Raw genomic sequence first — 27,950 nt, 5'->3', positions numbered from 1 at the left:
ACAAAGTTTGTGAATCAGCACGAATGCTGGCAAGTCCTGAAAGGTTTCTGATCATGGACTTTCACGAGCCCCCAAGGCAAGGAGAGACAGAAACCCAGGACACCCTGGGACCCTGGGCGCCGCTTTCCAGTCAGGCGCCGCCTGGACTACATTTCCCATATCCAATTGCCAAGCTCCTGCAGGATTGGCCAGAACAACGCGGAAGTGATTACGGGTAGCCCAGCAACGGGCGGAGTCCTGGACCGAAACTGGATGCGCACGCCCCTTCCCTGCTGCGGGGAGGCGGACAAGGCTCCGCTCCATCTCCAGCGCCTCGGAGCGCTCTCCGGTTTTGCTGTCTAGCCCGGCGGCAGCGCGATCTCTTAGGCGCTTTCACCGCCTTCCTCTCCAGGCCCTGCCCCTTTGACGCCGGCAGTCGCGATGTTGCGGAGACTGGATTTCAGCTTCGTGGTCGGCGGAGCGGCCCCTGGAGGGCGCAGTGCGCAGGCGTGAGCGGTCGGGCCCCGACGCGCGCGCGTCTCTTTTGGAGCGGGAGTGAGTTCCTGGGCGAGGGGACCCGGCAGCAGTTGATTGGGGGGCCAGTTGCTTCCACAGTCAGCCATGGCAGCGCTGCGCTACGCGGGCCTGGACGACACGGACAGTGAGGACGAGCTGCCCCCGGGCTGGGAGGAGAGAACCACCAAGGACGGCTGGGTTTACTACGCCAAGTAAGGGGGCCGCAGTGGGGCCGCAGACACACCTGGGACCCTGCAATGCCCTCGGACGCCACCAGCGCGGGGAGGGCGCGCGCTCCAGCGCAGCGAGTGCGGTGCAAAGTGGAAGTGACTTTTAAGGAGCTTCAGGGTTTCAAGGGTCCAGGGTTCCCAGGAGGGGCTGGCCCCCTTGGTGGGCCCTGGGTCCAGCGGGAGTCACCTGGCGGCTTCCCGGCGCGCCCTCTGCTGTTCAGGATGCAGCACTGCGCGGCGCGGCGAGGGCAAAGCGGCCTCATCCCCGCCAAAAAATAAAGACATTTTAAAAAGTGCACGTGCTCAGCTCCCTCCTGCAGGCTGTGGGTTGCAGGGCTAGGAGTTTTGTTTTATTTTCTCCAGACCGGTATTGCTCAGTCACCCAGGCTGGTGTGCAGTGGTGCCATCATAGCCCACTGCAGCCTCTACCTACCGGGTTCAGGCAATCCTCTCATCTCAACCTTCTGAGTGGCTGGGACTACAGGCGTGCACTACCATGCCCGACTATTTATTTAAGTATTTGTAGAGACGAGGGTCGCACCATGTTGCCCAGGCTAGTCTCGAAGTGCTGGGCTCAAGCAGTCCACCTGCCTCAGCCTCCAGAATCGTTGAGATTACAGGCGTGAGCCACTGAGCCCAGCCAGGAGTGTTTTTTTTAGCAGAAGTCCTAGATAGCCTCACTATCGTTTGGTGGGAAAGTTTTGGAAACCACAGCAGAGCCTTCATCTTTAACTGTGTGACCTTGGGCCATTGAAAGAACGTTTAATCTCGGTCTTCTCACCTGTAAAATGCGTTGATGTGAGGGTCAGTTCAGGCACTGTGCACAAAGCACACAGTAGGTACTCAATGTTCCTTAACTGTCTTTCCTGATTGCTCTTCAGATATGACAGTGCGTCTTATATCAGCACCTTAGAATCACCTAGGGAATGTCCTAAATACGCGTTTTGGGTCTCCGTAGAGAACCTACTGCAACAGACTCGCCACTTTGGGAGTCTGTTTTTTAAGCTTTCCGGGTGAGGTGGAATATCACCTGGATTTGAGAAACATGGATGTAAATCTGATTTTCAGCACCTGGGAAACTTATTGTAAGTGGCTTTTTCTGGGCCCCACTTCCAGAGGGTTTTTTTTGTTTGTTTTTCGTTTTTTTTTTTTTTAAGACAGAGTCTCGCTCCACGCCCAGACTGGAGTGCAGTGGTGCGATCCTGGCTCACTGCAACCTCTGAATGCCGAGTTCAAGCGATTCTTGTGTCTCAGCCTCCCGAGTAGCTGGGATTACAGGTGCCCACCACCATGCCTGGCTAATTTCGCCCTGTTGGCCAGGCTGGTCTCCAACTCCTGGCCTCAAGTGATCCGCCCACCTCGGCCTCCCAAAGTGTTGTGATTACAGACAGGAGCCACTGCGCCAGCCCAGAGTTCCTGGTTTAATTGGTTTGGCCTCTCCCCTCTCGCTTGGTAGGTTGTAAACATCTTCCCTCCCAGGTGATTCTAATCTATGCAAGGATGTGAACCACTGCTGCCTTTGGTGGCAAGGTAGAAGAAAAACAAAGTTCTGATGAGTTCATTCAAGACACACAGAGGTATTATGTGCCAGGCCTTTTGCTGGCACTGCTTATACCGAGGCAAATAAAAGCCAGTTGTCATCCTTAGGACCCAGTCTTATTAGGGCACAGTGACATGTGTAGAAGCGTCCCCACGCAGTGTGTATACCAGGAAGCAGCGTGTCTGGCATGAGGTGTGTGTAGGTATTGGGGGGGAATGTGAGGAAATATAGTGGCACACTCACAGTAACCTTGACTTCCTGGGCTCAAGCGATCCTCCCGCCTCAGCCTCTTGGGTACCTGGGACCACAGGTGTGTGCCTCCACACCCAGTTAATTATTACATGTTTTGTGGAAATGGGGTCTCACCATGTTGCCCAGGCTGGTTTGAACTCCTGAACTCAAGCCAGCCTCTCTCCTGAAGCTCTGGAATCACAGGCCTGAGGCTCTGTACCAAGCCCAGAGCGGTGTTTTGAGCGCAAGTAGAAGTGGGTGGGGCAGGAGGGCAGTCCAGGTAGAGGAACAGTGAGCGGAGAGGCCCCCTGCATGGCCTGTCCAGGGGCCTGTGATCTTTGTGAGGGTCCAGGAATGTGAAGGTTCAGGCAGGGAAGGGAGGACCCAGTTCAAGGAGTTCTGTGCCTTGTGGAGAAGCTTGGGCTCTGTTAGCAGAGCCAGAGAGTGGCGTTCGGCTTGTGACTTCAGGAAGAATTTCTGGCTCTTGGGAATTAAAGGGCCTTTTCCAGCAGCAGCAGAGCTCCATGAGCCTTTGCAGGGGTCGAGGCAAGCTCCTGAGCGGGCACTTACTGTCCCTCTCACCTGTACGTCTGTCGGGAAGGGCTCCTTTTCATCCTTCAGAGCCGAGCTTACATGTCACTGCCCAAGAGACATGTAAGCTTCCTGACTGTGGTGTCCCCTCAACCTTGTACTGGTCACCTTGTTTCTCCGCTTCTTCGTGCTTAGCCTGGGCCGTGTACTCCTCCTTGTTGGCCCTGTCTCCCTTGCCCAGGTTGCAGACATCGTGAGGGCAGCTTGTTCATCTGCGCGTCCCCGGTGCTTGGCACCCAGAAGCTGTAAGATGAACCCCTGTAGGATGAGTAAATGAATCATCTCAGGAAGGTCAGCCGTAGGCTTCTATGGGTGGGTGGGCGGTGCACTGGGCCCCAGAGTACAGAGATGCACATGACCCCCTTCCGGCTTCCTAAGCCCGCCTCTGCCTCTGGCTCTGTGGGGCATGTCCTCCTTTGCCACTCAGTCACAGAGGTGCTTCTGCTTCCCTGCAGGCGTGCCCTGGATCGTGGTGCTAGGGCCCTGGGGCTCCCTTGCTCCTGCTCGCCCTGCGTGCCCCCTGTGCCTGCCTTCCTGCTGCTTGGCCTTGCTCCCATCTGCTTTCTTCCTGTGTGTCCCATGGCCAGGGCGCTCGGGTGCATACATGGTTTCCAAAAGCCCTTCCTCCAGCCCCCCGACTACTGTCTTAGGTCTCAAGCTGGCCTCTCTGACTCTTACTTTTTTTTTTTTTTTTAATTTTAATTTAAAATTCTGGGATACATATGCAGGATGTGCAGGTTTGTTACATAAGTAAACATGTGCCATGGTGACTTGCTGCACCTGTCAACCCATCACCTAGGTATTCAGCCCCGTGTGCATTAGCTATTTATTGTTTACACCAGCTGAGATGCCAGGGCTTGGCTGGTTCCCAGCTGGAGGACTCATCTCTCTGGACCTTCTGTCCATCCCTGCCAGCCCTCAGTTCTCTGGGTGTCAGGGCTGAAAGGCTGAAGTTCTTTGGGTGTTAGGTTAGGATGCCTCTGATGCATCCCAACCCCACATTCCCTTGATCTCTCCTGATCTGTGAACATCCTGGCCCTTTTCTTTTTAGATTTTTGCGCTGGTTCCAACCCCTTTTCATTCCTGACTCTGGAAGTGACACTTGTTTTTCTCTTGGGGTTGGGGAGACTTTGCGGATGTGCTTTCTAGGAGGCTGCTCTTTGAGTCATTTCTTTTCCATGTTGTTTCCCCTCGTGTAGCAGGGCCACAGCCAGGGATAGAGGCTGTAGCTCCCACTGAGACCTCGGGGTCTGGTGGAGCCTGGTCTTGTGTGGCTGCTGTTCGCCTCTCCTGCTTTCCCACCTGCCCCATGGTTCACTTGTATGTCTCAAAGGCACACACGTCTTACGGCTCCAAAGCCCACCAGGCTGGGCTCCCAGGGATGGGGTCGGGGGAGACCAGAGACCTGAGAGTGCTGGTGGGCCTTTCTTCTACCCCTCTCCCCTAACAGTCTCAGAGCAGCCCCTTCGTGGGAGATGGGGAGGGAGGGACAAGGTTTCAGTGTCAGAGCCGTCCTTGTTTGCGCTTCCCTGTCCTCCTCATGAAGCTCAGGCCTTTTGGCAGTCACAGGCCTCCATGTCTCCTGCGTCCACAGGGCTGGCTGTCCTCACCGTCAACTCTAGATCTCCCTGTGAACTTCCACTGTGTTCAGAACACAGACACACACACTGTAGGCGGGACATGGTGGGAGGCCAAGGTGGGAGGATTGCTTGAGCCCAGAAACTCGAGGCTGCAGTGGGCTATGGTTGTGTCACTGTACTCTAGCCTGGGCCACAGAATGAGACCTTGTCTAAAAAAAAAAAAATAACAGAAAACACCCTGTACGTGGAAGTGCGGTATTCATGTAATATGATGTTCACTTAATTTTGAATCCTTTGGTTTAAGTTTAGATTACTATTAATTATCTCTTTAAATGGCAAGCTTATTGAAAAAATAAAAAATCAAAGTTGGCTTTTATTTAAAGGAGAATGGGAGAACACTTAGGGGGACATGTGTTCTAATTTTCTCTTCATTAAAAAGTCATTTAAGGTTATAATTAAAAAGAACACCTTTTAATTAATTTTTATATTTATGAAAAATAAGTCTTCTGCTGAAAGGTACAGTTCTTAGTTCTTCCTGTGTTAACTCTATAACCCCAAGAAGTAGGTGCTGTTATTGTCCCCATCCAAACTGATGAGGAAACTGAGGCATGGGATTAAATGACTTCTTCAAGGGCAGAGTGGCTGGCAAATGGGAGACCCAGGAAACGGGCAGTCAGGCTCCCGAATCTTCACGACCAAATTACTGTCTCCGCTTCAGCTGGTTCTGGATTCTTCCCCAGGGATGATTGTGTTCTGCAGGGGATGGCTGGCAATGTCTGGAGACGCTTTCTGTTGTCACAACTATGGGACTGGGGTATTGGCGTCTGATGGGCAGAGGCCAGTGGTGCCCAAGACAACCCCACAATAGAGAATGATGTGATCTGGGTGCAGTGGCTCATGCCCGGAATCCCAGCACTTTGGGACGCTGAGGCAGGTGGATCAGTTGAGGTTAGGAGTTCGAGACCTGCCTGGCCAACATGGTGAAACCCCATCTCTGCTAAAAATACAATAATTATCCAGGCGTGGTGGCAGGTGCCTGTAATCCTAGCTACTCGGGCTGAGGCAGGAGAATTGCTTGAACTTGGGAGGCAGAGGTTGCAGTGAGCTGAGATTGCACCACTGTACTCCAGCCTGGGCGACAGAGTGAGACTGTGTCTCAAAAAAAAAAAAAAAAAGAGAATAATTCAGCCTCAAGTGTCACCAGCAGTGAGGACGAGAAACCCTGGTTTAGGCATGTTCTGTGAAAGTCAAGAACATAGGTTGACAGAGTTTGTTTTGTTTTCTAAATGTCTTCTGAATAATAAATAAATATTCTGAATGAGTTTTGTAGCTCCTTTGGAAAGTATTCATTCTGTGTGTTTACATTTGTGCACCTGCTGTGGGCCAGGCATGAGGCTATGTGTCTGAGGGCCCAGCTTCACCTACTAAGGGCCGGGAGGCTCTTTCTGTGCCAGCCTGCCTACTGTCAAGGCTCAGCTTCCACTGTTAAGGGTCATTTCATGGATTTTTTTTTTTTTTTTTTTTTTTTTTTAAGATTGAGTCTTGCCTTTTCACCCAGGCTGGACTGCAGTGGTGAGATTTTGGCTCACTGCAACCTCCACCTCCCAGGTTCAGGAAATTCTCATGCCTTAGCCACTCAAGTAGCTGCGATTACAGGCATGTGCTACCATGTCTGTCTAATTTTTGTATTTTTAGTAGAGATGGGCTTTTGCCATGTTGACCAGGCTGTCTTCAAATCCTAGCCTCAAGTGATCCGTCCGCCTCGGCCTCCCAAAATGCTGGGATTACAGGCGTGAGCCACCGCGCCCAGCCACTTTGTGGATTCTTGAGGGTAGAGTGTTTTGGAGCCAGGCTTCAAGCGCATTTGATGTGTGCCTATGAGATGAAGACTACTTTTAATGGCAGGCAAGGAAAATGCAACTCCATGTCTTAACTTTCTTGAAGAAGCGTAAGACAGCTGTGCAAGGGGCAGGAAGGTTTCGCGTTGTTGCCAATGCTTGGTGTATCTGATTGCTGTTCCTGTCCCTTTTGAAGGAGAAGCAGGAGTTGGTATGCCAATATTCCCTCTGTGCCAGCGGAGAGTGGGCGATCCTAACCAGATAGTCAGAGCTGCTTTTTTTTTTTGAGATGGAGTTTTCTCTTGTTGCCCAGGCTGGAGTGCAATGGCGTGGTCTCAGCTCACCGCAGCCTCCCCCTCCCGAGTTCAAGCGATTCTCCTGCCTCAGCATACCGAGTAGCTGGGATTACAGGCATGCGCCACCACACCCGGCTAATTTTGTACTTTTAGTAGAGACAGGGTTTCTCCATGTTGGTCGGGCTGATCACGGACTCTCGACCTCAGGTGATCTGCCTGCCTTACCCTCCCGAAGTGCTGGGATTACAGGCGTGAGTCACAGCGCCCGGCCATAGAGCTGCTTTTTTCGCAAGTGGTATTGGATGGTGGTTGATGTACAAAGTAGGAGTTTGTCTTTGCTACTGATACCATAGCTGGTACAAGGATTTAATCATTCTCCAAGCACTGTCACAGGTGTCCCGTGTCTCGCCTTTTCAGCAGCTCTGTGAGGTGGCAGCAGTGCTGAGGAGACGGCCTGCACTCAGCTAACACGGGTTGCTCAGTCTTCAGCATGCTGAGTGAGGCATTCCTGCACCATGACAGAGACCCAGCTGCCAAGACTTGGTCAAGACAGAGCAGAAGCCAGCAGTTCATAAAAAGACCTTGCTTGCAAGTTGTAGAATTTTTTTAGAAAATTCATGCTCTCTGTATTTATTTTCTTTGAAGTAATTGACAGGGAAAGAATGTTCATGTCCTATCACCTAGATGTTGCTGATTTAAAAATATAACTGTCTGTGTTGGCTTGAGTAGGTAAACTTTTAGGGAACCCAGCCTACACTTTGCATACCTCCTGTAGCACCTGGCTTTTTCCCTGATGAAGTAATTATATGTTTTCCTGGATTCCTTATTACCTGGTGACACGTGTTTCTAGTTATTGGCCTACTATTTTAATTATAACTTTGGGTGGTGGTCTGAGATGAAATGTTAAGTTTGACGCAAAAAACAGACTAGTTTATGTAACTGATTTGTTCCCAGTAACAGCTTGCATTTCCCAGAGCTTTTTGTATGCCCGGTGCTATGCGAAACCCTGGATATACAATATTCTTACATAGCAGCCCCCAAGATGAGAGCTAGGATTATTTCCATTTTGCGGATGAGGGAATGGAGATTAAGGCTTGGGGTCCCTTGACCAAAGGTGCACAGCGCACAGCTAGGTGACTTATGGGGCTGTCTTACTCCATCTCTTAACTACCTCTTGGGACCAGTTAGGAACCAGTGCTTAATGAAACACTTTGAAGTTACATCTGCGGAAAGAATAAACATTTTAGCTGGACAAGGTGGCACGGGCTTGTAGTCCCAGCCACTCAAGAGGCTGAAATAGGAGGGTCACTTGAGTCCAGGAGTTCTAGTCCAGCCTGGGCAACATAGTGAGACCCTGATTCTTTAAAAGAAATACAAATAAATAAACATTTAAAGAGATTATATACATTAGATATTATGAATTTTGTCACTACATCCTGGAATAAAACTAAAACAAATACAGAGCAAAATGCCTTTAGATTTATTTATTTATTTATTTATTTATTTATTTATTTATTGAGACAAAGTCTCGCTGTGTCTCCAGGCTGGAGTGCAGCGGTGTGATCTCGGCTCACTGCAACCTCTGCCTTCCTGGTTCAAGCGATTCGCCTGCCTCAGCCTCCCAAGTAGCTGGTGTGTGCCACTGTGCCCACCTAATTTTTGTATTTTTGGTGGAGACGGGGTTTCACCATGTTTACCAGGATGGTCTCGATCTCCTCACCTTGTGAGTTGCTCCCTTGGGGCTCCCAAAGTGCTGGGATTACGGCGTGAGCCACCGCGCCCAACTGCCTGTGGATACTTTGAGTGATTCAGCAAGCCTCCTAAAGTTGACCCCATAGCTGGGGTCACAGTCCTCTTTCTTCTTCTTCCCTCACTTCCTCCTTATATCTGGCTTCTAAAGGCAGGCTGTCAGGAAATGTCGACAGGGCCGCTGCTGCTTCTAACTTGAGGAATTTGACCTGATGTAATCAGTGACATTTATATTCTGCCCATGCCTTCTCCGAAGGTCGGTTTTTACTACTCTTAGAGTATTATCTGGAAGAGAAAAAAATTTAATACAATTGATTACTTTTTAGAAGAGTTAATTTTTATTTATTACTGTGGATTTTTTTTTTTTCCCCAACAGTCACACCGAGGAGAAGACTCAGTGGGAACATCCAAAAACTGGAAAAAGAAAACGAGTGGCAGGAGGTTTGTATGTTGTTGTCAAAGGATCTTGGATTGAAGCATTAAGTAGATGGGGAAAATGTCACTGGCTGAGAGGTGACAGGTTATGGTGTGTTTTTGGGAGGGCTCTCTGGTAGAGAACCGGACTCCCACTCTGAGGAGCTTATGGGATTTGGCAGAAGAAGAAGATGAGATCGTAGGGTGGAGTGAGGATGATTTCTTACTGGTCTTAAGGTACCAAAATGGCCGGACATGATGGCTCATGCCTGTAATCCCAGCACTTTGGGAGGCCGAGGCAGGTGGATCACCTGAGGTCAGGAGTTCGAGACCAGCCTTGCCAATATGTTGAAACTGCATCTCTTCTAAAAATACAAAAATTAGCTGGGCATGGTGGCGCGTGCCTGTAATTCCAGCTACTTCGGAGGCTGAGGAACAGGACACTCTTAAACCCAGGAGGCAGAGGTTTCAGTGAGCCAAGATCATACCACTGCGCTCCAGCCTCAGTGACAGAGTGAGATACTGTCTGAAAAATAGCAAAAACAACAACAGAAAACACAATCAAAATAATTGAGGCCTTTGATTCACAGTGTATGATGTTTTCCTATAGTTGCAATGTTTATAAATTTGTTCTTGGCTATACTATGGAATTAAATATGTAAGTATTTGGGAATTTCGTAAAGATTACCATGACTTCTAGGTGATTCTGAGCTAGTGTGTGATCCATGGAATAGAAGTATAAGAAGGGGCCAGGTGAGGTGACTTGTGCCTATGATACCAGCAGTTTCGGAGGCAGAGATGAGAGGATCACTTGTGCCTGGGAATTCGAGATGAGCCTGGACAACATAGTGAGACCCCATCTCAAAAAAAAATATGAGAAGGTTCCTGCCCTTAAGAGGTTTAGGGTCTAGTTGAAGCGTCAATGTGTACACCGGAGAAAAAATGGCAGTGCCTTCTAATATACGAGGCATCACAAGTCAGCGTATGAATGATGTTGAGTGCCTGCCCTGCACGTAGATGTGTTCTGTGAGCTCATTCAAGGGAGAATTCCCATTGATTGGTGCAACCAGTAAGGTTTATAGGGTGATTCGGCATAAAATATATTTTCTTCAAAGCAAGAGGCAAAAATGTGGAGCCCAGGTGGGATCATGGGCCTTCTGCAGCTGCCACAATTGGAACATGTGACCAAAGCCAGTTGATGTAGACAGCTGTTGGCTGGGAGGGACAGGCTTTGGGGTGGGGCCTGGAGGGCTCCTCTCCTTCCTGACCTGAGAACAGTCTTTACTTCCCCTGGCACCTGTAGACCTGTCTGTCTTGTGTTTCAGATTTGCCATATGGATGGGAACAAGAAACTGATGAGAATGGACAAGTGTTTTTTGTTGAGTAAGTATCTACAAAGAAACCACTCTCAGCTGTTTGCTTTTTAATAGGAATTTTTAATTATGAAAGTAATACACAATAACTGCAGAAAAATACAAAGTATAATAGTATGGATCTGTAATCTTAGCAGAAGTAACTACTTTCAACATCTCTGGATTTATTCTTGTATTTTCCATGCACATGCATCCTTAAAAAAAAATAAGGAGGCCAGGTATGGTGGTTTATGCCTGTAATCCCAGCACTTTGGGGGGCCGAAGCGGGTGGATCACAAGGTCAAGAGATCGAGACCATTCTGGCCAACATGGTGAAACCCCATCTCTACTAAAAATACAAAAATTAGCTAGGTGTGGTGGCACACGCCTGTAGTCCCACCTACTTGGGAGGGTGAGGCAGGAGAATCACTTGAACCTCGGAGGCAGAGGTTGCAGTGAGCTGAGATTGTGCCACTGAGCTCCAGCCTGGACGACAGGATGAGACTCCATCTCAAAAAAAAAAAAGAATGCACTGTGTGGGCTGTTTAGTAAGCTGCTTTTTCCACATAATATATTGTGAGCATTTTCTTGTATCCTTATCTGTTTTTCAAAAAGATGCTATTTAGCTAGCTCTAGAGTTATTATTTTGTACAGATATACTATAATTTATCAAATTGCCTGTTGGACATTAATGCTAAATTCCTATTATTGAGAATCTATAATTATAAATAATGTGTTGAGTGAACATCCTTATCTGTAAGACTTTTTCACCTCTCTGATTCTGTCTTCAGGATAAATTCCAGTATCACACAGCAATAGTAACCGCCTGTCCAGCATACAACATGAGCCATGCCTGATTCTAATCATCTTGTATCTGTAGCATTAGGTCATTCGATCCCTACAGTGCCCTGAGATGTAGTATTGTTATTATCCTTAGCTTACTGCCACTGACACAGACTTGAGGGGTTAGGTGACTTGGTAAGGATTCTACAGTAAAGAAGTAGCACAGCCAGGCTTTGAGCCCAGCACCTGCTCCAGGGACTGTATTCTTGACCATTGTAGTTAAGAGGGGGATGAATGTTTCACAACTGCTGACATTTAAATTAGAAGCTTGAATAGTCTTTGACAGGATTAGGATTGGTTGGTTAATCGAAGTTGATTTAAGCAGGATTTTTTTATTTTAAAGTTATGAATGTCACATAAACGTTTTAGTGTTTGATTCAAGTACACCAACATTTAGGGGTTGGGCCAGCCCTGCTCTTTGAGTTTGAGTTCGCTGCAAGGATCCGGTGTTGTCTTCCTTCCCCAAGCACACCTGTAATTTCTACTTTCACCTTAGGGTTGAGCAAACACAGTATTTTCAAAGAACCTGATTGCTACATCATTTGGGACTTTTATGGTTTTTTTCTAGCATTTTCACTGTAGTTGATTGAACCAAAAATTTTTTTTTAGCTGCTTGTCTTTGAGGCTCTCCAAAGCATTCAACCACATTTTCATAGATAACCAGTGACACTATTTTTCACCTCCTATATTATCAGTTCGTGTAATAATAGCTTGCTAAATAATGTAGTTTATAGTAACAAGTTCAAATGACATATGTGTTTTTTGAGCAAACCTGGTGAACTTTTGGTGCACAACTAATATTGAGAGCAAATGGGCCAAGGCTTGCTTGAGAGGAGTCTCTCAGGCCACCATAGGCAGCCCCAGGACAAGGCTGTCTAGCAGTTGGATAGGTGGGAGTGCCTATTATTTGTTAAAAGGCTTTTTCCCTAACTCGTGAAAGTTTTTTTTCCCCTCAATTAATTGAGGATATCAACGCATTGGTTATATGTTGGAAACGTTTTTTTCCAAGTTCTCTTTTGTGTGTGTGTGTGTGTGTGTGTGTGTGTGTTTTTAAACTGGGTCTTGCTGTGTTATCCAGGGCTGACATACAGTGACACAGTAACAGCTTGCTGCAGCCTCAATCTCCTGGACTCAAGTGAGCCTCCTGCCTCAGCCTCCTGAGGAGCTGGGACTACAGGCCCATGCCACCATGCCCAACTAATTTTTAAGTACCTTTTTTTGTAGAGACTGAGGCTCAGTATGTTGCCCAGGCTGGTCTTGAACTTCTGGCCTCCAGTGATCCTCCTGCCTTGACTTCCCAAAGCATTGGGATTACAGGCATGAGCCACCACACCTGGCCGAATGTCTTAAATTTTTTGTGTAGTCAAATCAGTTTTCTCCTGTGCACTCTGTGCCTTTGCATTCACGCTTGGAAAGTTACTCCCTGAAATAGGTATTAATCAACCAAGAGCAGCAGTTCTCAGGCATGGTTCCTGGAACAGCAGCATTAATATCACCTGGGAATTCATTAAAAATGTACCTTCCCGGGCCCCCACCCCAGACCTACTGAGCCAGCAGCAGGGTGGGGCTGGCAGTCTGCGCTCTAATAAGTCCTTCAGGGGATTCTCATGCTTCCTAGCTTGAGAGCCACCCTGCTAGAGCAGGGGCTGTCTACTTTGTCAGTAAAGGGCTAGATAATATGTTTTAGGATTTGCGGGCCATAGGGTTTTTGTTACAATGATTCAACTCCACCTTTGTAGTGCTAAAGCAACTATACACAGTATACCAGTGATGGCCATTGTTGTGTTCCAATAAAACTTTATTTACAAAAACAGGCAGTGGGCCAGATTTGGCCAGCTCCTGGTCTAATCTAGAGGAGTAAGCAAGGGCTCACATGATCATCCTCCCACCTCAGCCTCCCGAGAAGCTGGGACTACAGGCATGTGCTGTCACACTCGAAATTTTGTTTAGTTTTTGTAGAGATGAGGTCTCACTATGTTGCCCAGGCTGGTCTTGAACTCCTGGGCTCAATTGATCCTCTTGCCTTGGCCTCCCAAATTGCTGAGATTACAGGTATGAGCCGCTGTGCCCAGCCTCCAGTATATTTTAATAGTGTTTTTACAAGAATCAAAATGAGTGCTCATAGGAGGTACGAGTGCAGAGCCTTCAAGTGAAAATCGTTAGAATTTTATTAGTTGGCAGGTTTCTTATTTACCACTAAGACTTCCATTTTGAATTTTCTACTTCTGTATGTCTTTAGGCCCTTGCACAGGGCTAAGAGATCTCATTGAAATCTACTGAAAAGAGTGCCTGGCAGATCTTACAGCTACATTTACATGAATTAGATAAAAACCCAAAGCTTTCTCAAGAAGCCTTTTTTGAGATCTGAGGACACACGGCAATAGTTATTGTATGTTACAGCATATGTTCTAGGCAGTTCTGAAGGAAAGGATTTGATGACTATCTTTTTTGGCAGAAATGTGATCCTTCTGGAGGCCAGAAGATAGATTCAGTGGGCCCCAGTTGTTTTCAGGTTTAAGGAATAAGCGTTTTGGTCTATGAAAAATGGGGTTTGCCTAAAGTATGAGATTGTGTTATGTTTATAAATGCCTGTCTTCATTGCTGTGGGTTTGCTGCTTTCTCCTTTTCTGGGCAGCCATATCAATAAAAGAACCACCTACGTGGACCCAAGACTGGCGTTTACGGTGGATGATAATCCAACAAAGCCAACCACCCAGCAGAGATACGACGGCAGCACCACTGCTATGGAAATTCTCCAGGGCCGGGATTTCACTGGCAAAGTGGTTATGGTCACTGGAGCTAATTCAGGAATAGGTAGGCTGTTCACTTATTTATTTATCTTTGGAACTGCTATAATGAAATCCACTTAGATCTCACTATAATGGAATTTTGTATAGTGGTTCTCTGATTTAAACATGAATTTTATCCTTTTCAGCTATCATTTCATTAACATCACCACCTCTTTTTAAATGCTAATTTTGTCATGGAAGCCTATGTCGGGGCTGACCTTGAAGTCTCCCAAAGCTGAACACTCAGCAAAAGACTGTGGCTGTTTTGGTATTCAGGGATAAGAGACAACAGGCTCCGTCTAAGAGTTTTTGACCTGGTCTGCATGGTGTATGGGCATATTCCAATTACCTGAGTTATTCAAACCAAAATTGATTGGTAATAGAATACGGAGAACAACAAGGTATTATGTCTTTGGAACAAAGGATACTACAGGTTTCGACTGGTCACTGAGCATATCATTTTCTTTGGGCACAGAATCTTATTTCTCTATAAAATTGGAGAATGAGTTCCTGTCTTTACCTCTAAATTAACCCTCTTAATTGCCAGTGTTTACCCACAGGGACCATCATGTGTAGATGGCTCGAGAGGGTATCCTTGCTTCGATATGATGGGCTGTTAAGGAGACAGGAGCAAGGCAGAAGCAAACCATAACTCTTCATAGGTTTTTATTCTGATTTTGCTTTGGTCTATTTACATAAGTATCTGACTCGGTGAGAACCATCTGCTTTGAGTTTAGATACGCATCTTCAGATTTGTCGACATGGAAAACATTGCATTTGGCTGTCTTCTGTCAAGTTCTCTCTGTCCTTTTGGTCCCTCCCAGCCCCCGCACTGCCCCCTTGATGGTCTCCTCTACTCATTTGTTTCTTAATTTTGTTTTTGTTTTTGTTTTCTGTGGGTTTATAAAGATGTCGATATTTATGGGGTTCATGAGATGTTTTGATACAGGGATGCAATGTGAAATAATCACATCATGGAGAATGGGGTATCCACCCCCTCAATAATTTATCCTTTGAGTTATAAACAATTCAGTTATACCCTTTCAGATATTTTAAAATGTACAATTAAGTTATTATTAACTATAGTCACCTTGTTGTGCTATCAAATAGTAGGTCTTATTCTTTCTTTCTTTTTTGTACCCATTAACCATCTGCACTTCTTTCTTAATTTTGAACAATTCGTTGAAGCTCCAGAAATGTTTTCTAGCATGATTAGGGAAGCACAGGAGGTAAAAATACATTGTTCAATGGTCAATTATTGTGTTGTACAAGGTCTGAAATCTAACAGGCTGCCATCCTAGTAGAGAAATTTTTACTGTACTTGCCTACGAAGGTAAAGAAGCAAATGTGAATTTTTTTTTAAGAATTGAAAGGGATTTATTTAAAATCAACTCTCATACCTCATCCTGGGCTCCAAATATGTTCAGTCCCTGCATTGGAGTAAATTTTATGTAATTGTCATTGAAGTCAAAACTGATGGTGTAATATTAAAAACAATGGCTGCATCCCCAATCCAAGAAGCAATACATCTTGTTGATCATATTAACTACTGTTATGGTGAATGTGTGGATCCATACAATTGTGGAATAATTAAGAAAAAAGAACTTAAGGACTTAAAAATGTCTCTTTTAAAAATTTAACAAGTTAACCAGAGACTTTAAAGATCTTATTCTCTTAATCTTCTAGCTAGACTGTTTTTCTCTAATGAGTAAGATATGTGACTACTGATTATTTTTTGTGTTAAGTGTTCCAGCTGCTCCATGTGACATTACATAGCAGACTCTCAAATAGAGCTAATGCTCTTTCAAAGATTTGCAACAGCAGACCTACGACGTTGTAATCCAGGACTGATAGAGTGGGTTCAGAATATTAAAAGGGTGATATCTAGTTAGATACTAAGTCTTGATGGAGAGGAGGAGATTCTGAAGCATTGAGAATAAGTTTGTGGTTGTTGAGAATGGCCCTCACATGTTGGAGTAAAGCCAAAAACTCTTTGTGCCTCTTCACAGCTCCCACTTCCCCCTAAGACTCTTCCTTCCTGATACCTATGGTTCATTTTGCGGACACTGCAGGAGGTGTCTGCGGTCCAGTTGGAGGTTGTGGCAAATTTTAATGCTCAGGACGGCACAGATGTCACACAAGGTCTTAGGGAGACCAGGCTTTCCTATTCAAGTGCCCACAGCTCTTTCCCCAGCTGTCACCTTCCGCAGGAATGGCCTCTAACACTGTTACCTCTCCCCATTCCCCTCCACTCTTGGGAAGCATATGTCTAGGTGAGTGGCGAACATTTTTATTCTGAATTTTTGAAATAATACCATACTGCAAGTTCCAGGCAATCAAAAACTCACAAATCACTTTCACTCTGCAGCAGTGGTATCAGGCCTGAAGAAAGGAAGAGGCTGCAGATAGGCACATGGCTTTGCTAAGTTAGCTTTATATCTTGAGTGGCTGCCTTAGAAAGTGTCCTTGCCCAAGTAGGCTGTGGCTTCTAGATAAAGTCCTTCTACTAAGCTATGAAACATGCCAATTTATAAATTGCTATCACTACTTTAGTTCCGCTTATTTCAAATGAAATAGCTGAATGCTGAGTGAATGAATTGGGCATCTTTACTTCCAAGACTTCTGGGGCATTCAGGAGTCATCTTCTTCTAAGCTATAATGGTGCTGGTGTTCCCTTCCACTCAAGGGAGCCTGTTTTCTTTGGATAAACTGTGGAATCTTTAACCTTGTGAATGTATGTTTTCTCTAAGGCAGAGTGGGCTGAAACAAAACATAACAGGATTTATTTTGGAAGTGGTGACTCCATAATAAAAACATAGATATCTAATTCGCCTTACAAAAGCCGATTTACAAATCTAGTATTTCCAGTGGTTCGTTCTTTCTTTTTTTTTTTAATGCCCCACATGACACTGCTTTGTTGGAATTGCCATTGGCGAGGATCTCACTGACATGGAAGGGGACATCCCTCCCTTGCGAAATTTCAGGGTTGCACTAGAGCCGTGCCCCCTTTGAAGTGACCTCTAAGCAGACTCTGTCTTTTATCATTTCCCTCTCGCAGTTGTAAGTGATACGGAGCTGTATTTTGAGTTTTTGATACTGATATTACTAAGGCAATTGGAGGGATTCTTAATTCATCTAAAAAATCAGTGATTCTGACAGAAAAAAGGATTTGGAGGAAATGTCAGAATAAAGCATTGTGGGTTCATGAAGTCCTTGGTTTTATAATTAAGGTTTATAGGCAGGTATTACTGCTGTTGACTGGATTCAGCTGTCTAGGTTGGGGATGAACAAACTACGATCTCTGGGCTAGCTCTGACCCACTGCCTGACTTCGTAAGTAAAATTGTTTTGAAACACAGCCATGCCCATTTATTCCCATTCCTATAGTGGTGAACTACTGTTTGTGTGTATTCAGTTATTCCAAAATAATACGGCCGTTTGCAGGTTACCAGAAGTGTCACCCAGTTATGGCAGAGATCTTATGGCTCGCAAAACCGTGAATATTTACTCTTTGGCTTTTCCCAGAAAACAAGTGCCGACTCCTGTATTAGATAATCCAGTTCATTCAAAGTGTTATCACCCCAGCAGTCTGTAAATTAGCCACAGCTTAGATGAAATTTAGGCAAATGGGATGCCCCAGGCCACAGGAAGACTGTGGCAGCACATTGTATGTAACTGTTGGGGACGTTGCACCAGTGTCCTGTACCTCCTGTGCCCCTTGCCTCAAACCCCCTTATTTTTTGGGAGCTGCAGCTTTTTTTAGGGAGTTGCAAGGATTAGAATGTTGCCTCCTCAGAAACTAACACTCTTCTCTCCTTGACCTTTGTTTAACCAGCTTTCTGAACCTGAAGAACTTTGTAGATTGAAAACTGTAGCTTGTGGACCTCTCTCTGTGGAGATCAGCATCTCAGTATCCAGGGGGAAGCCATCTCTTCACCCAGAGCTTCCGCTAGCAGATCAAGAGGCCCGGAACCCCGCAGTCCTGAATGCTAACCAGTAGAGACAAGGGAGGAGTTCATTTCTGTTTGTGTTCAACATAGACTGAGCAGGAAGGGCCAGGTGTTTTACAGCTCTTTGGAGTTAGCAGCTTGATGGCTCTGATTTGGTAAAAACAACGGAAATGCCTTCAGCACGGTGAACATTACATGCAAATGCTGGGAAGTATTAGGAAAGGGAATTTTTTTAGGCGAGGGAGTTTCCCATTGAGGACGGTCCCTGCTTCGTTTTTAGACACAGCCCATCAGTCAGCTAATTTGGCTATGCATATAAATACTTTAGTATAAAATGCTGCCCCCTGCTACCTGCAGGCTGACATGTTGCTCATCAAAGGCAGGATCCTTCTAATGAGGGATGAGTTGGATGCCTAAATGTGGGACCACCTACTCTGTTCATTGTCTTAATTAACTAGATGTTTGTTGGAACTCATGCAAATTATTTTCTGTAAGCAGATAGGTTTATTATCATATTTAAGGAGTGACATCCAGGGTTTGTCAGACACCCATTAAATTTTTTTTTTTTTTTTTTTTAATATTTGAGATGGGGGTCTCGCTATGTTGCCCAGGTGTTAGTCTCGAACTCCTGGGTTGAAGTGATCCTCCCACCTCAGCCTCCCAAAGTACTGAGATTACTGGTGTGAGCCACTGTGCCCAGATGCTATTAACAAGTATGAACAAATTAGATATTTTCAGTCTAATCTTCTGTGGTAATGATGATAAAACTTCTTAACTTTCAATCCTAAACCAGCAGTGGCTAAAACTTGATTTTTAAAATTTTTTTCAGAGTTTGGTCCAGATGAAAAATTTCTTTCACTTTGCAAACCTTTCGAACGCTGGGCTGCATCATATGTTGTGACTCTAGAGCTAGAATAGCCTAGCTTAGTTTCAGTTTTTGAACCGAAGGACCCATTAACAGAAACAAAACTTTTTTTTCCTCCAAACAAATACAAGCTGGCCACGTTGGTAAATACCAGTGAAATATATTTTGGGACCGACACTTGAATTTTCTATTGGTATTTATGTCACAAAATCACCTCTCTAAGGTTTATTACGTGGACCTATACATATGCCTACTTACATATCAAAATGTATATATTTTAAGGTATAAAAAGTACATGCTCAAGATATCAGTCACTCCCCAATTTGTTTTCTTTGAAACAAAATGAAGGTATAAAAATTTCATGCAGGGAATCCCAAAATGTAATTATAGTGTAATGTTGAAAGTGATTGTCTTAGCTTGCAGAGGCTACTTTTTAAAACTTAGGGTCTTGTTTCTAAATCATGTGTTGACATTACAGTGTGAACTATAGTTGCTGTACTCTTTGATCCTACAAATCGTCACCATGATGAATTCATATCTGGTGCACATTCTACCAGTTCTACACGAATACAACAAAATTACTTTTTCTTCATGTAGAGAAGGGTGTTCATTCCTAAGATTTTAAATCCACACTTCCCAATTATGGACTACACCAGCTTCCTTTACACCTTTGCTTCTTTGTTTTCTTTTCCGTGCCTAAATGTTACTGCTTTTTGCCTTTGAGCCTAAACCATGCCACTGATGGTTTTTTTTTTTTTACTCCCAGTTATTCCAAAAGGCCCCATAAATCTGAGGCCATAGCTAACTTACATTTAGTCATTTTCTTGGGTAAAACATACTCATATGAAATCATTACACTTGGGATCTTGAAATGCCTGATTAGTTTCCTTTCGGATTGTTGACAAGACTTAAACCAGTGGGATCTTGGCATTTATCTTTTTAAGAACCTGGTGCTCATTAAGGAAAGGAAAATATTCTGAAATAATCGAAATAACCTTTTGGGCATTGAAACTCCATTTTAAATGAAAAACATTTGTGTCTACTATTCTCTTATGCTAAATTATACCCAGCTATTGTAAGTAAAATTATTTTGAAGTGACTTTGTTCTAAGGAACTATGGAGATTCTTGACAATATTAGACAAAGTTCTTAAATGACATTATATAAAAATTGAGAATTAGTACCTTATGACTTAACCATTTTACACTGAAATATTATTGGACATTGAATGTACATGGAAATCACATGATCAAAGTTTTTGAGAAGTAAATATCTAAAGGAAGAGACCAATTTAAAACATTCTAATGAGCTTCATCTCATATTTGGTAATCTCACGTAAAATACTTACAATAGGGATATGTGTATGTTATATATGTTTTTAAAATAGGTTTGTAATCATGTATACAGTAGTCCCCGCTTATCGGTGGTATTTCACTTTTTTTTTTTTTTTGAGACAGAGTCTTTACTCTGTCGCCCAGGCTGGAGTACTGTGGCATGATCTCGGTTCACTGCAACCTTTGCCTCCCAGGTCCTAGTGATTCTCATGTCTCAGCCTCCTCAATAGCTGGAATTACAGGTGGACGGCACCACGCCCACCTAATTTTATGTTTTAGTAGAGACAGGGTTTTGCCATGCTGTCCATACAGGTCTCGAACTCTTGACCTCAGGCAATCTGCCTGCCTCAGCCTCCCCAAATGCTGGGATTACAGGTGTGAACCACTGGGCCTGGTCATTGTTTCACTTTTTGAGATTTAAGTTACCTGAGGTCAACAGGCATCTGAAAATACTAATTTTGAGAGAGAGAGAGTATGGGAGAACACATTTACATAACTTTTATACAGTATATTGTTACAGTTCTATTTTATTATTATTGTTGATTTCTGACTGTGCCTAATTTATAAATTAAAATTTATCCTCAATATGTGTGTATAGGTGAAAGCAAAGAATACATAGGGTTTGATACTATCCAGTTTGCAGGCATCACTGTGGGTCTTGGAATGCATCTCCCGAGGATAAGGGGGGGCTACTGTCTGTGTGAACCTGATTAGGTCTCAGTTGAAACTTTGTTGTCACATGCGGTCATCAGTTGAATTTCATGCTTGCATGTAGGTTTAGATTTTAATTACTTTTTCATAGTGTCAGCATAACAAAAGAGGGTCATACAAACCATTGTTTAATGACAAAGTGGTTCAAACTCATAAATAAAAAAATTCAGTAATAGATTTTTGTTCTACTTGAGGTTTTGTAGTGTTACATCAAGCTTGAAAACTTGGAAATTGTTTTACTTAAAACCCAATTAAAATAATTTGATCTTTTGCTTTTACAACATATAGTGGCATAGTAAGAACTGTAATGGAAGATGATACTTTACTTTTTTTTTTTTTTTTTTGAGACAGTGTCTTGCCCTTTCACCCAGGCTGTAGTGCAGTGGTGTGATCTCAGCTCACTGCAACCTCCACCTCCCGGGTTCAAGTGATTCTCCTGCCTCAGCTTCCTGAATAGCTGGGACTACAGGCGTGAGCCACCGTGCCTGGCTAATTTTTGTATTTTTAGTAGAAACGGGGTTTCGCCATGTTGGCCAAGCTGGTCTTGAACTCCTGAACTCAAGTGATCCGCCCACCTCGGCCTCCCAAAGTGCTGGGATTACAGACATTAGCCACCATGCCCGGGGGTGTTCTACATATTTTCTTTAATCTAAAAGCAAAAACGTCTTTATATATTTTTATTTTTTCCACTAGAGGGCTCTGTTGCCCTTTGATATAATTAAACAAAAGAGGCAGCGTTGCAATATAGTTCTCTTCCTCTCAGTCTATCTTGCTTTCATTTTGGTTAAATAATGTCTTTTACTTTTCTAACATGTCTTTTAGGTCTTCTACTTCTCTGTGATGGAGTTCAAACTGAAGACTGTTACTAGTGTCATGTTTGCTTCTTTTTCTCTCTCTTTTGTTTGTATAAAATGCCAGGGATAAAGGGATCCACTTAATAAAAAGGCCCATTGTGTTCAGGGAGCAGCCTGTTCTGCCAAATCACACAAGGGCATGTGTTTTCGTGACATTATTGCTTTTGAGTGTGCTGGCCTAGCAATAATACGATTTTTTTTCTAAGTGGAAATTGTAATATTTACGTATTAATACCTCTGTTTAAGGTTCATTTTGAATGCCTTGGTGACTCGATGTTTTTTTTCTTTTTTTTTCTTTTTTTTTGAAATGAAGTCTCCCTCTGTCGCCCAGGCTGGAGTGCAGTGGCGCAGTCTCGGCTCACTGCAACCTCCGCCTCCCGGGTTCATGCAATTCTCCTGCCTCAGCCTCCTGAGTAGCTGGGATTACAGGCGCCCGCCAACACGTCCGGCTAATTTTTGTATTTTTAGTAGAGACGGGGTTTCACCATCTTGGCCAGGCTGGTCTTGAACTCCTGACCTCATGATCCACCCGCTTCGGCCTCCCAAAGTGCTGTGATTACAGGCGTGACTTACTGCGCCCAGCAGCCCTGTGTTTTTTTCTAAGAATATAGTGTCCCTTGCTCCCTGCTACCAGCCTTAGCCAGTGTTACATAATTTATTGTAATTGTTTATTAATGATACATTCTTCCTCTAGAAGAAAATGTGTCCTTTTGGGCTCAGTAGAGTATGTGTTTCTTAAATAAGAGGGATCATATTAAACCGGCTACTTAATGTGAACCAGATAGCCAGTGTTCTCCATGTACAATCTTAAGGAGGGTAATTTTTATTTTGGCTCTATAATTATGGTTTGAGGCAGCCCATTAATCGCATACTTCAGCTGTCAAATAGAAATTTGGCCCAGAAAGGAATACACTTTGGCTTTACAAAACTGCTTATTTTCAAATTTTTAAATGGGGACAAAAACGAATATGCTATATTATATACTTTTATTTACATAATTTTTTTTCTCAGCAACTTTTTCTCCTTTCGAAAATGCAAGAACCTGAAAAACATTGTGAATATACTTGTAACATTGCAAGGCTGTTTCACCAGAGTAAAGCTGTTTTGGTTGTTCATATACAAGTGTGTTTGTTGTTTACCAAATAAATTGTTAAAACTAGATGGCGATTGTGGGAGTTATTACAGACTTCATAACAAATGAGATGCTGACAGTTGAAACCCCCTTGCCCATTGCCTATTTGGTATGACACAGCCTTTCTTGGACTTTTGTGGTCTATATGTGAGCAGATATGAAACCTCAGCCTTCTCCAAAATAAGATTTGGGTCACTAGGAGGCCTTCTTGGAAAGATCTCTTAAATGAAGGCACCAGTAGATGGATCAAAAAGCAGGTTCCAATAGCTCACTTTTAGTTTCTTGCCTACATTTCGTTTCTTGCCTAAATTTGTGATCTCCCTTTGGCTGCATAAATAACAGTATATTTCGTGAAGTGCTGGTCTCGGTCTACACAAGCCTGGCTGAATGGGGTATGTAGGAAGGATTGTGTTGTGTGACATGGTTTCAATCTAATTGTTTTCAGTCTTTGAGTTGTTGGCTCACCAGGCTGTGCTGCTTGATGGTTTTACTTTTTGTGATTTTTGGAGCCTTCATGTTAGAAGCCATATTCGGATGGTCGTCTCTCTGAAAGCAAAACAGGGTTTCTTCACTAGACTCTAAGAGGATATCTGAGATGGTGTGCATGAACGAGAGACAGAGAGAGATGGGGGCCGGGAGGAAACTCCTATTTCAGTGTCTCTACTAGTTCTACCTAGGTGGAGGATAACTAGCCAGATGAACGGAGCTATGCCTTTTGTGTAAAGTTTATTTCATATAAAGAGGAACAAAATCAGAGTCAAATTTCTTCTGTAGTTGCACGGAAACTGAAGCTAAAGCTAATACAATGTTTTCCATTTTTACCCTTACCTCTAAAACGTATTTAATTGTTACAGATTAGTATTTATTGATTATAATATTGTATTACACTGATAGCCCTTCAAAATTTATGAAGATTTCGTACTTGTCGTATTTAATTCTCACCACTGTGCTTACAGCTGTCTTGTGATCATGTCGAAAGAAAAGGGCAGGGAGGTAAGGTAACGTGCTTGAGACCATACAGCTCTTGGGCGGTGGGTGCCCCCAGGATAGAGCAGAGGGTAATTGACTCCATGCCTGGGGCCCCTTCCACTGTACAGGCCACCTTCCTGTTGGGAGGAATAACAGCACAGTCCTGAACGAGCTCTTTCTAAGCAGCTCATTCAGTCTGTTAGTCTTGAGTTTGGAGTCAACCAATGGATTTCAACCCGTGAAGGCTTGCTCTGTACCCGGTCAAGTGCTGGGAGTGGCATCTGCGGGAAGGTCCAAGGCAGATGTGATTTCCAGACCACGTGTTGATCCTGGATTCGGATGCTGAAGCTTAGGAGTGGGCATGGTGGTTCTAAACCTGTAATACAGGTTCTAATGCCTGTAAACCCAGCCCTTTGGGAGGCTGAGGCAGGAGGATTGATTGAGCTCAGGAGTTCAAGAGCAGCCTGGGCAACATAGCAAGACCCCATCTCTACCAAAACAAATTTTTTTTTTTAAAGCTGCAGCTTTCTTTACCAAAACCCCTTTGGTATTATGATTGCAAAACAAGCATATTGAGGAATAAATCTTGGAGAATGGGAAGCAGCATTCATCAAGCGCCAGCATATGCCAGGTGTTAGGCTAGATTCTCTTGATGTGCCTTCTCATTTAACATAAGTAATTATTTTAAAGGTTATTGTGATTAACATGTATTCCTTATGGAAAATTTAGAAAGTGAAGAAAAATAAAAATAAAAAAATTTTAAAACCCCCAAATTCTTACCAGTTAGAAGTATACTATTAATATTTAGCATGTATGATTCTAAGCTTGTTTTCCCTTCTTTTCTGATTTTTCTATTTAACTCTAAATTGTGAGTATCTTTCTGTGTTGTTAAATACTCTACATCTTAAATGACTGCATAATATTCCATTATGTGGTTCCAGCTCTTCTCCCAATGTGATACATCTGGGTGGATTCCAGCTTTTTAATAGCTATGGAATGGAGAAGCACATTTTGTAATTAAATGTTTGTACCCATCCGTGACTCTTCTATAGTTTTATTTTGTGGAGGTGGAATTGCTGAATAAAGTGATTTGCTCCCCAACCTTAATATCTTGTTTTGTCAAACTGCCCTGGAAGGTTGTACCAATTTGAATGCTCCTTTGCCCAGCATCCTTGCCAAACTTGAGAATTAGAATTTTTAAAAAGTATCACTTAAATTTGCCTATCTCTGATGATTAGCAAGATTGATACGTTTTTCTTATGTCTGGCCATTTGTTTTTTAACGAATTGCCTTTTCATCTTATATGCATGACTATTGGATGTGTATCGATGGCTAATTGATTGCTTGCCTCATGTGCTATAATTTAATTTTCAAAATGTCCCCAAGAAGTTAATTTATCAAGTGTCTATTACTTTAAGTACCTATTCAATCCTGTGATCAAGAGGAAATTCACAGAGAAAGAAATTGGCCTAACTCCCCAGTTTGCTTCACTGAAATCTTTTAAGCACACATCTTGTCTATTATGCCAGCTGCAACTCAAATCAAAGACACTATTGCTTTGGTACCCGCATTTCAGGAGAGAATACCCCAGAAAACTTAAGCTTGGTCGGCTTTGCGATGGTGGTGGAGTCCCAAGATGACACAGTAGGCGAGATGTGATTACTTTGGTTTTGCAGATTTCCCCTAGATCTTCTATTAATGACAGTAACAGCGCTTCAGAGCTTTTCTATGCATTCTCTCATTTGATGAGCCTGCTCTCAGGTGGAGAAATTGTACCACTGCTGAAAATAGCTTTGCTGACAGTTAGGGCAAGCTTCATCGGTAGCAGGTTTCTATCTGGAAAGATATAGGAGAGGAACACTGACTCTGGAAGCAGACGTGACCTAGTTTCGAAACCTGGGGTAACCACTTCCTATCTGAATGACCCAGGCAAGTTACTTTCCTTCTCGGAACTTCTGTTCCACCTCTGGGCAGTATGGACAGTACTCCTACTTTGCAAAGTTGTTAAAGATGGGAACTCCAGAGTGCCCAGGGAATTGTCTGCTCATCATTGCAGGCGTTTAATAACGTGTAGCCATTTCTGGAATGGGAGGCAATAGGATCGAGTTACCACTGAAATTAGTTTGGTATTTTCCTAGCTTCCTGGTTCCCAGATCCTCAAGAGGCTGCCATAATCTCTGTGAATTTGTCCTAAAATGACCTTTATAAATAACTGCTTTAGACATTGACTTGTCTTTGGTATGAAGGAAAACATTTTAGAATTTTTTTGGTTGGAGGTCAGTAGCTTCATCCAGAAAAGAAAAAATCAAATGGAAAAAAAAAACACAAAACCCCCCCCAAAAAAAACCCACCCAGACAAGGTTATTTTTGTTACAGGCAAGGAACACAAAAAGATATATTAATCTTGGGGGAAAAAGGGAAGGAAAACTGTTATTCTTTAAAACTGTTATACCGTGCATCCTGGTAACATCTTTGTTACTGAGAGTTCTGCATTAGCACACTTGTTTGCTCAAGTTTGTGATAGTTTATAGGACTTCCTGGTGTATTAAGTAGAAATGCTCAACTTTGCTGTCCCACTTTTTTGATCATATCCAAGAATATGTCAATGTTGGAATACGGTTTTGTCGGCACTTAAAAAGGTAGGACAGTTTTATTGACGTCTACTGGACATGCTAGGAAGAGAGCTGTAATTTGACACAGATTGTCCTTAACTTGGGTGACTTAAGGCAAGTCACTTAACCATTTGAGCCTTACTTTCCTCATTTGTAAAATCAAGAGAATAATAACTTCTCTGTCACATACTGTTTTGTACAGATCAAGTAAAACAATATGTGAAATGCTGTAATGAAGAATTCCAATAGTGTGTGAATATAAGGTTGCTGGCGTTTGGGGAGAAATAATAGTTACAGAAGAAAGAGTCGTAAAGGGAAGATTAGGGTTGGAAGAAGATGGAGGAAGAGAGTAATTTAATTCCTTAATGGAAATAATAACATAAGAGCTCTTGACTTTTTTGTTCTTGTTGTTAGGATATGGGGAGAGGTTTCTGCAAATATCTTCTTCAGGGTTTACAAAGTGAACCAGATGTCCGGTAACAGGGTTGCATGTTATGCAATTGATTGGGTGGTGCTGACTCTAGCCACATATTCAGGAGCAGAAACTTGATACAATAAGAAGGGAACCTGCAGAGGCAGAAACTTCCATGGGTTGCAGTTGTGTTGAGATTACATTGGTGGAAATGTTGCGAATTCTTAGGCGATGCAATTTCTTCCTGCTTGCCTTAAGTTTCACCTGCCCAGGTCCTTACTTCTGTTCACAGTGCAGCACGAACTTAGATACAGATTGGGGATTCAGACACAAATGGGATGCTGCTTGCTTATATAACGTCAACAAAATTGCCGGCCACAGCTTGATTATAGAAACTCTTTTCCTGGTGATCACACAAAGCAAAGAATGAAAATAATCAATCTCTTTCAAATGGAGAGACTCCGCTGTGTCAGCCACCATTGGCTATAAGGATAAACTCTCAATACTTTTTGTATCTTGCAATATAATGTCTTCCAGCTGCCTTTGATATTACTGCGTGGCTGTGTGGTACAGCAAGGCAGCTGTGGCTTCTAAATTCAGCCGCTAGGTTTGAGAAGCTTCTATCAGCTGAGAGATCATCACTGCATTCCAAATGGCATTAAAAATGCTATTACAACTTTATTAGCAAAGGAAGTTTCAATTCTAAGTTCATGTACCGTTACTAGATTGAGTGTTTGACAGGGTAGAGAGCTCTGTAGTAGATCCATACGGGAAACATCTCAGTCAGGGTGCGGAGTCAGATTTTTGGCAAGGGATACCATCCTTTCAGCCTGAAAAGCTGACTTGGGAGCTGTCAGCCTGTGTGTATGAGGGCTTTTTTCCTCCCAGGCTTAGCGTCGCCACTTGCCCAGTGTTTCTTTTTTATTGCCTGCTGGCCTGATCTGGGAGGAACTTGGGGAAGCTAGTCGCATTGGTGTGTCATCATCGTGATGCTGTTAGTGGTTGACTTACCCGAGTGTACACGTGTGCATCTCACTTGTATGTTCCTTACATGTTTACTTAATTATTGAGAAGGTGCATTAGTGTTCTTTTACTGCTGTAATGGACCACCACAAACTCAGTGCTTCTAGGCTGCAGACTTGGACAACCTGTTACTGTACCTAAG

General features: G+C 43.7%; 1 protein-coding gene across 4 annotated transcripts in view; it reads left to right on the top strand.

Moving 5' to 3' along the window:
• Positions 1-234: 234 nt before the first annotated feature.
• WWOX (WW domain containing oxidoreductase) overlaps positions 235-27,950 on the top strand; it is a 1,123,975-nt gene continuing 1,096,259 nt past the window's right edge. For all 4 annotated transcript variants that reach the window (XM_010381243.1, XM_030924356.1, XM_030924357.1 and 1 more), the window contains exons 1-4: positions 235-707; positions 8,927-8,991; positions 10,290-10,347; positions 13,795-13,973. In XM_010381243.1, the coding sequence (XP_010379545.1) occupies positions 601-707; positions 8,927-8,991; positions 10,290-10,347; positions 13,795-13,973 (409 nt within the window). In that variant the 5' untranslated portion in view covers positions 235-600. The remainder of the gene's footprint in view (positions 708-8,926; positions 8,992-10,289; positions 10,348-13,794; positions 13,974-27,950) is intronic.

This window comes from Rhinopithecus roxellana, chromosome 20, assembly GCF_007565055.1.
Source record: "Rhinopithecus roxellana isolate Shanxi Qingling chromosome 20, ASM756505v1, whole genome shotgun sequence".
Lineage (NCBI taxonomy): Eukaryota > Metazoa > Chordata > Mammalia > Primates > Cercopithecidae > Rhinopithecus > Rhinopithecus roxellana.
This window is presented reverse-complemented; position numbering and strand designations above follow the sequence as displayed.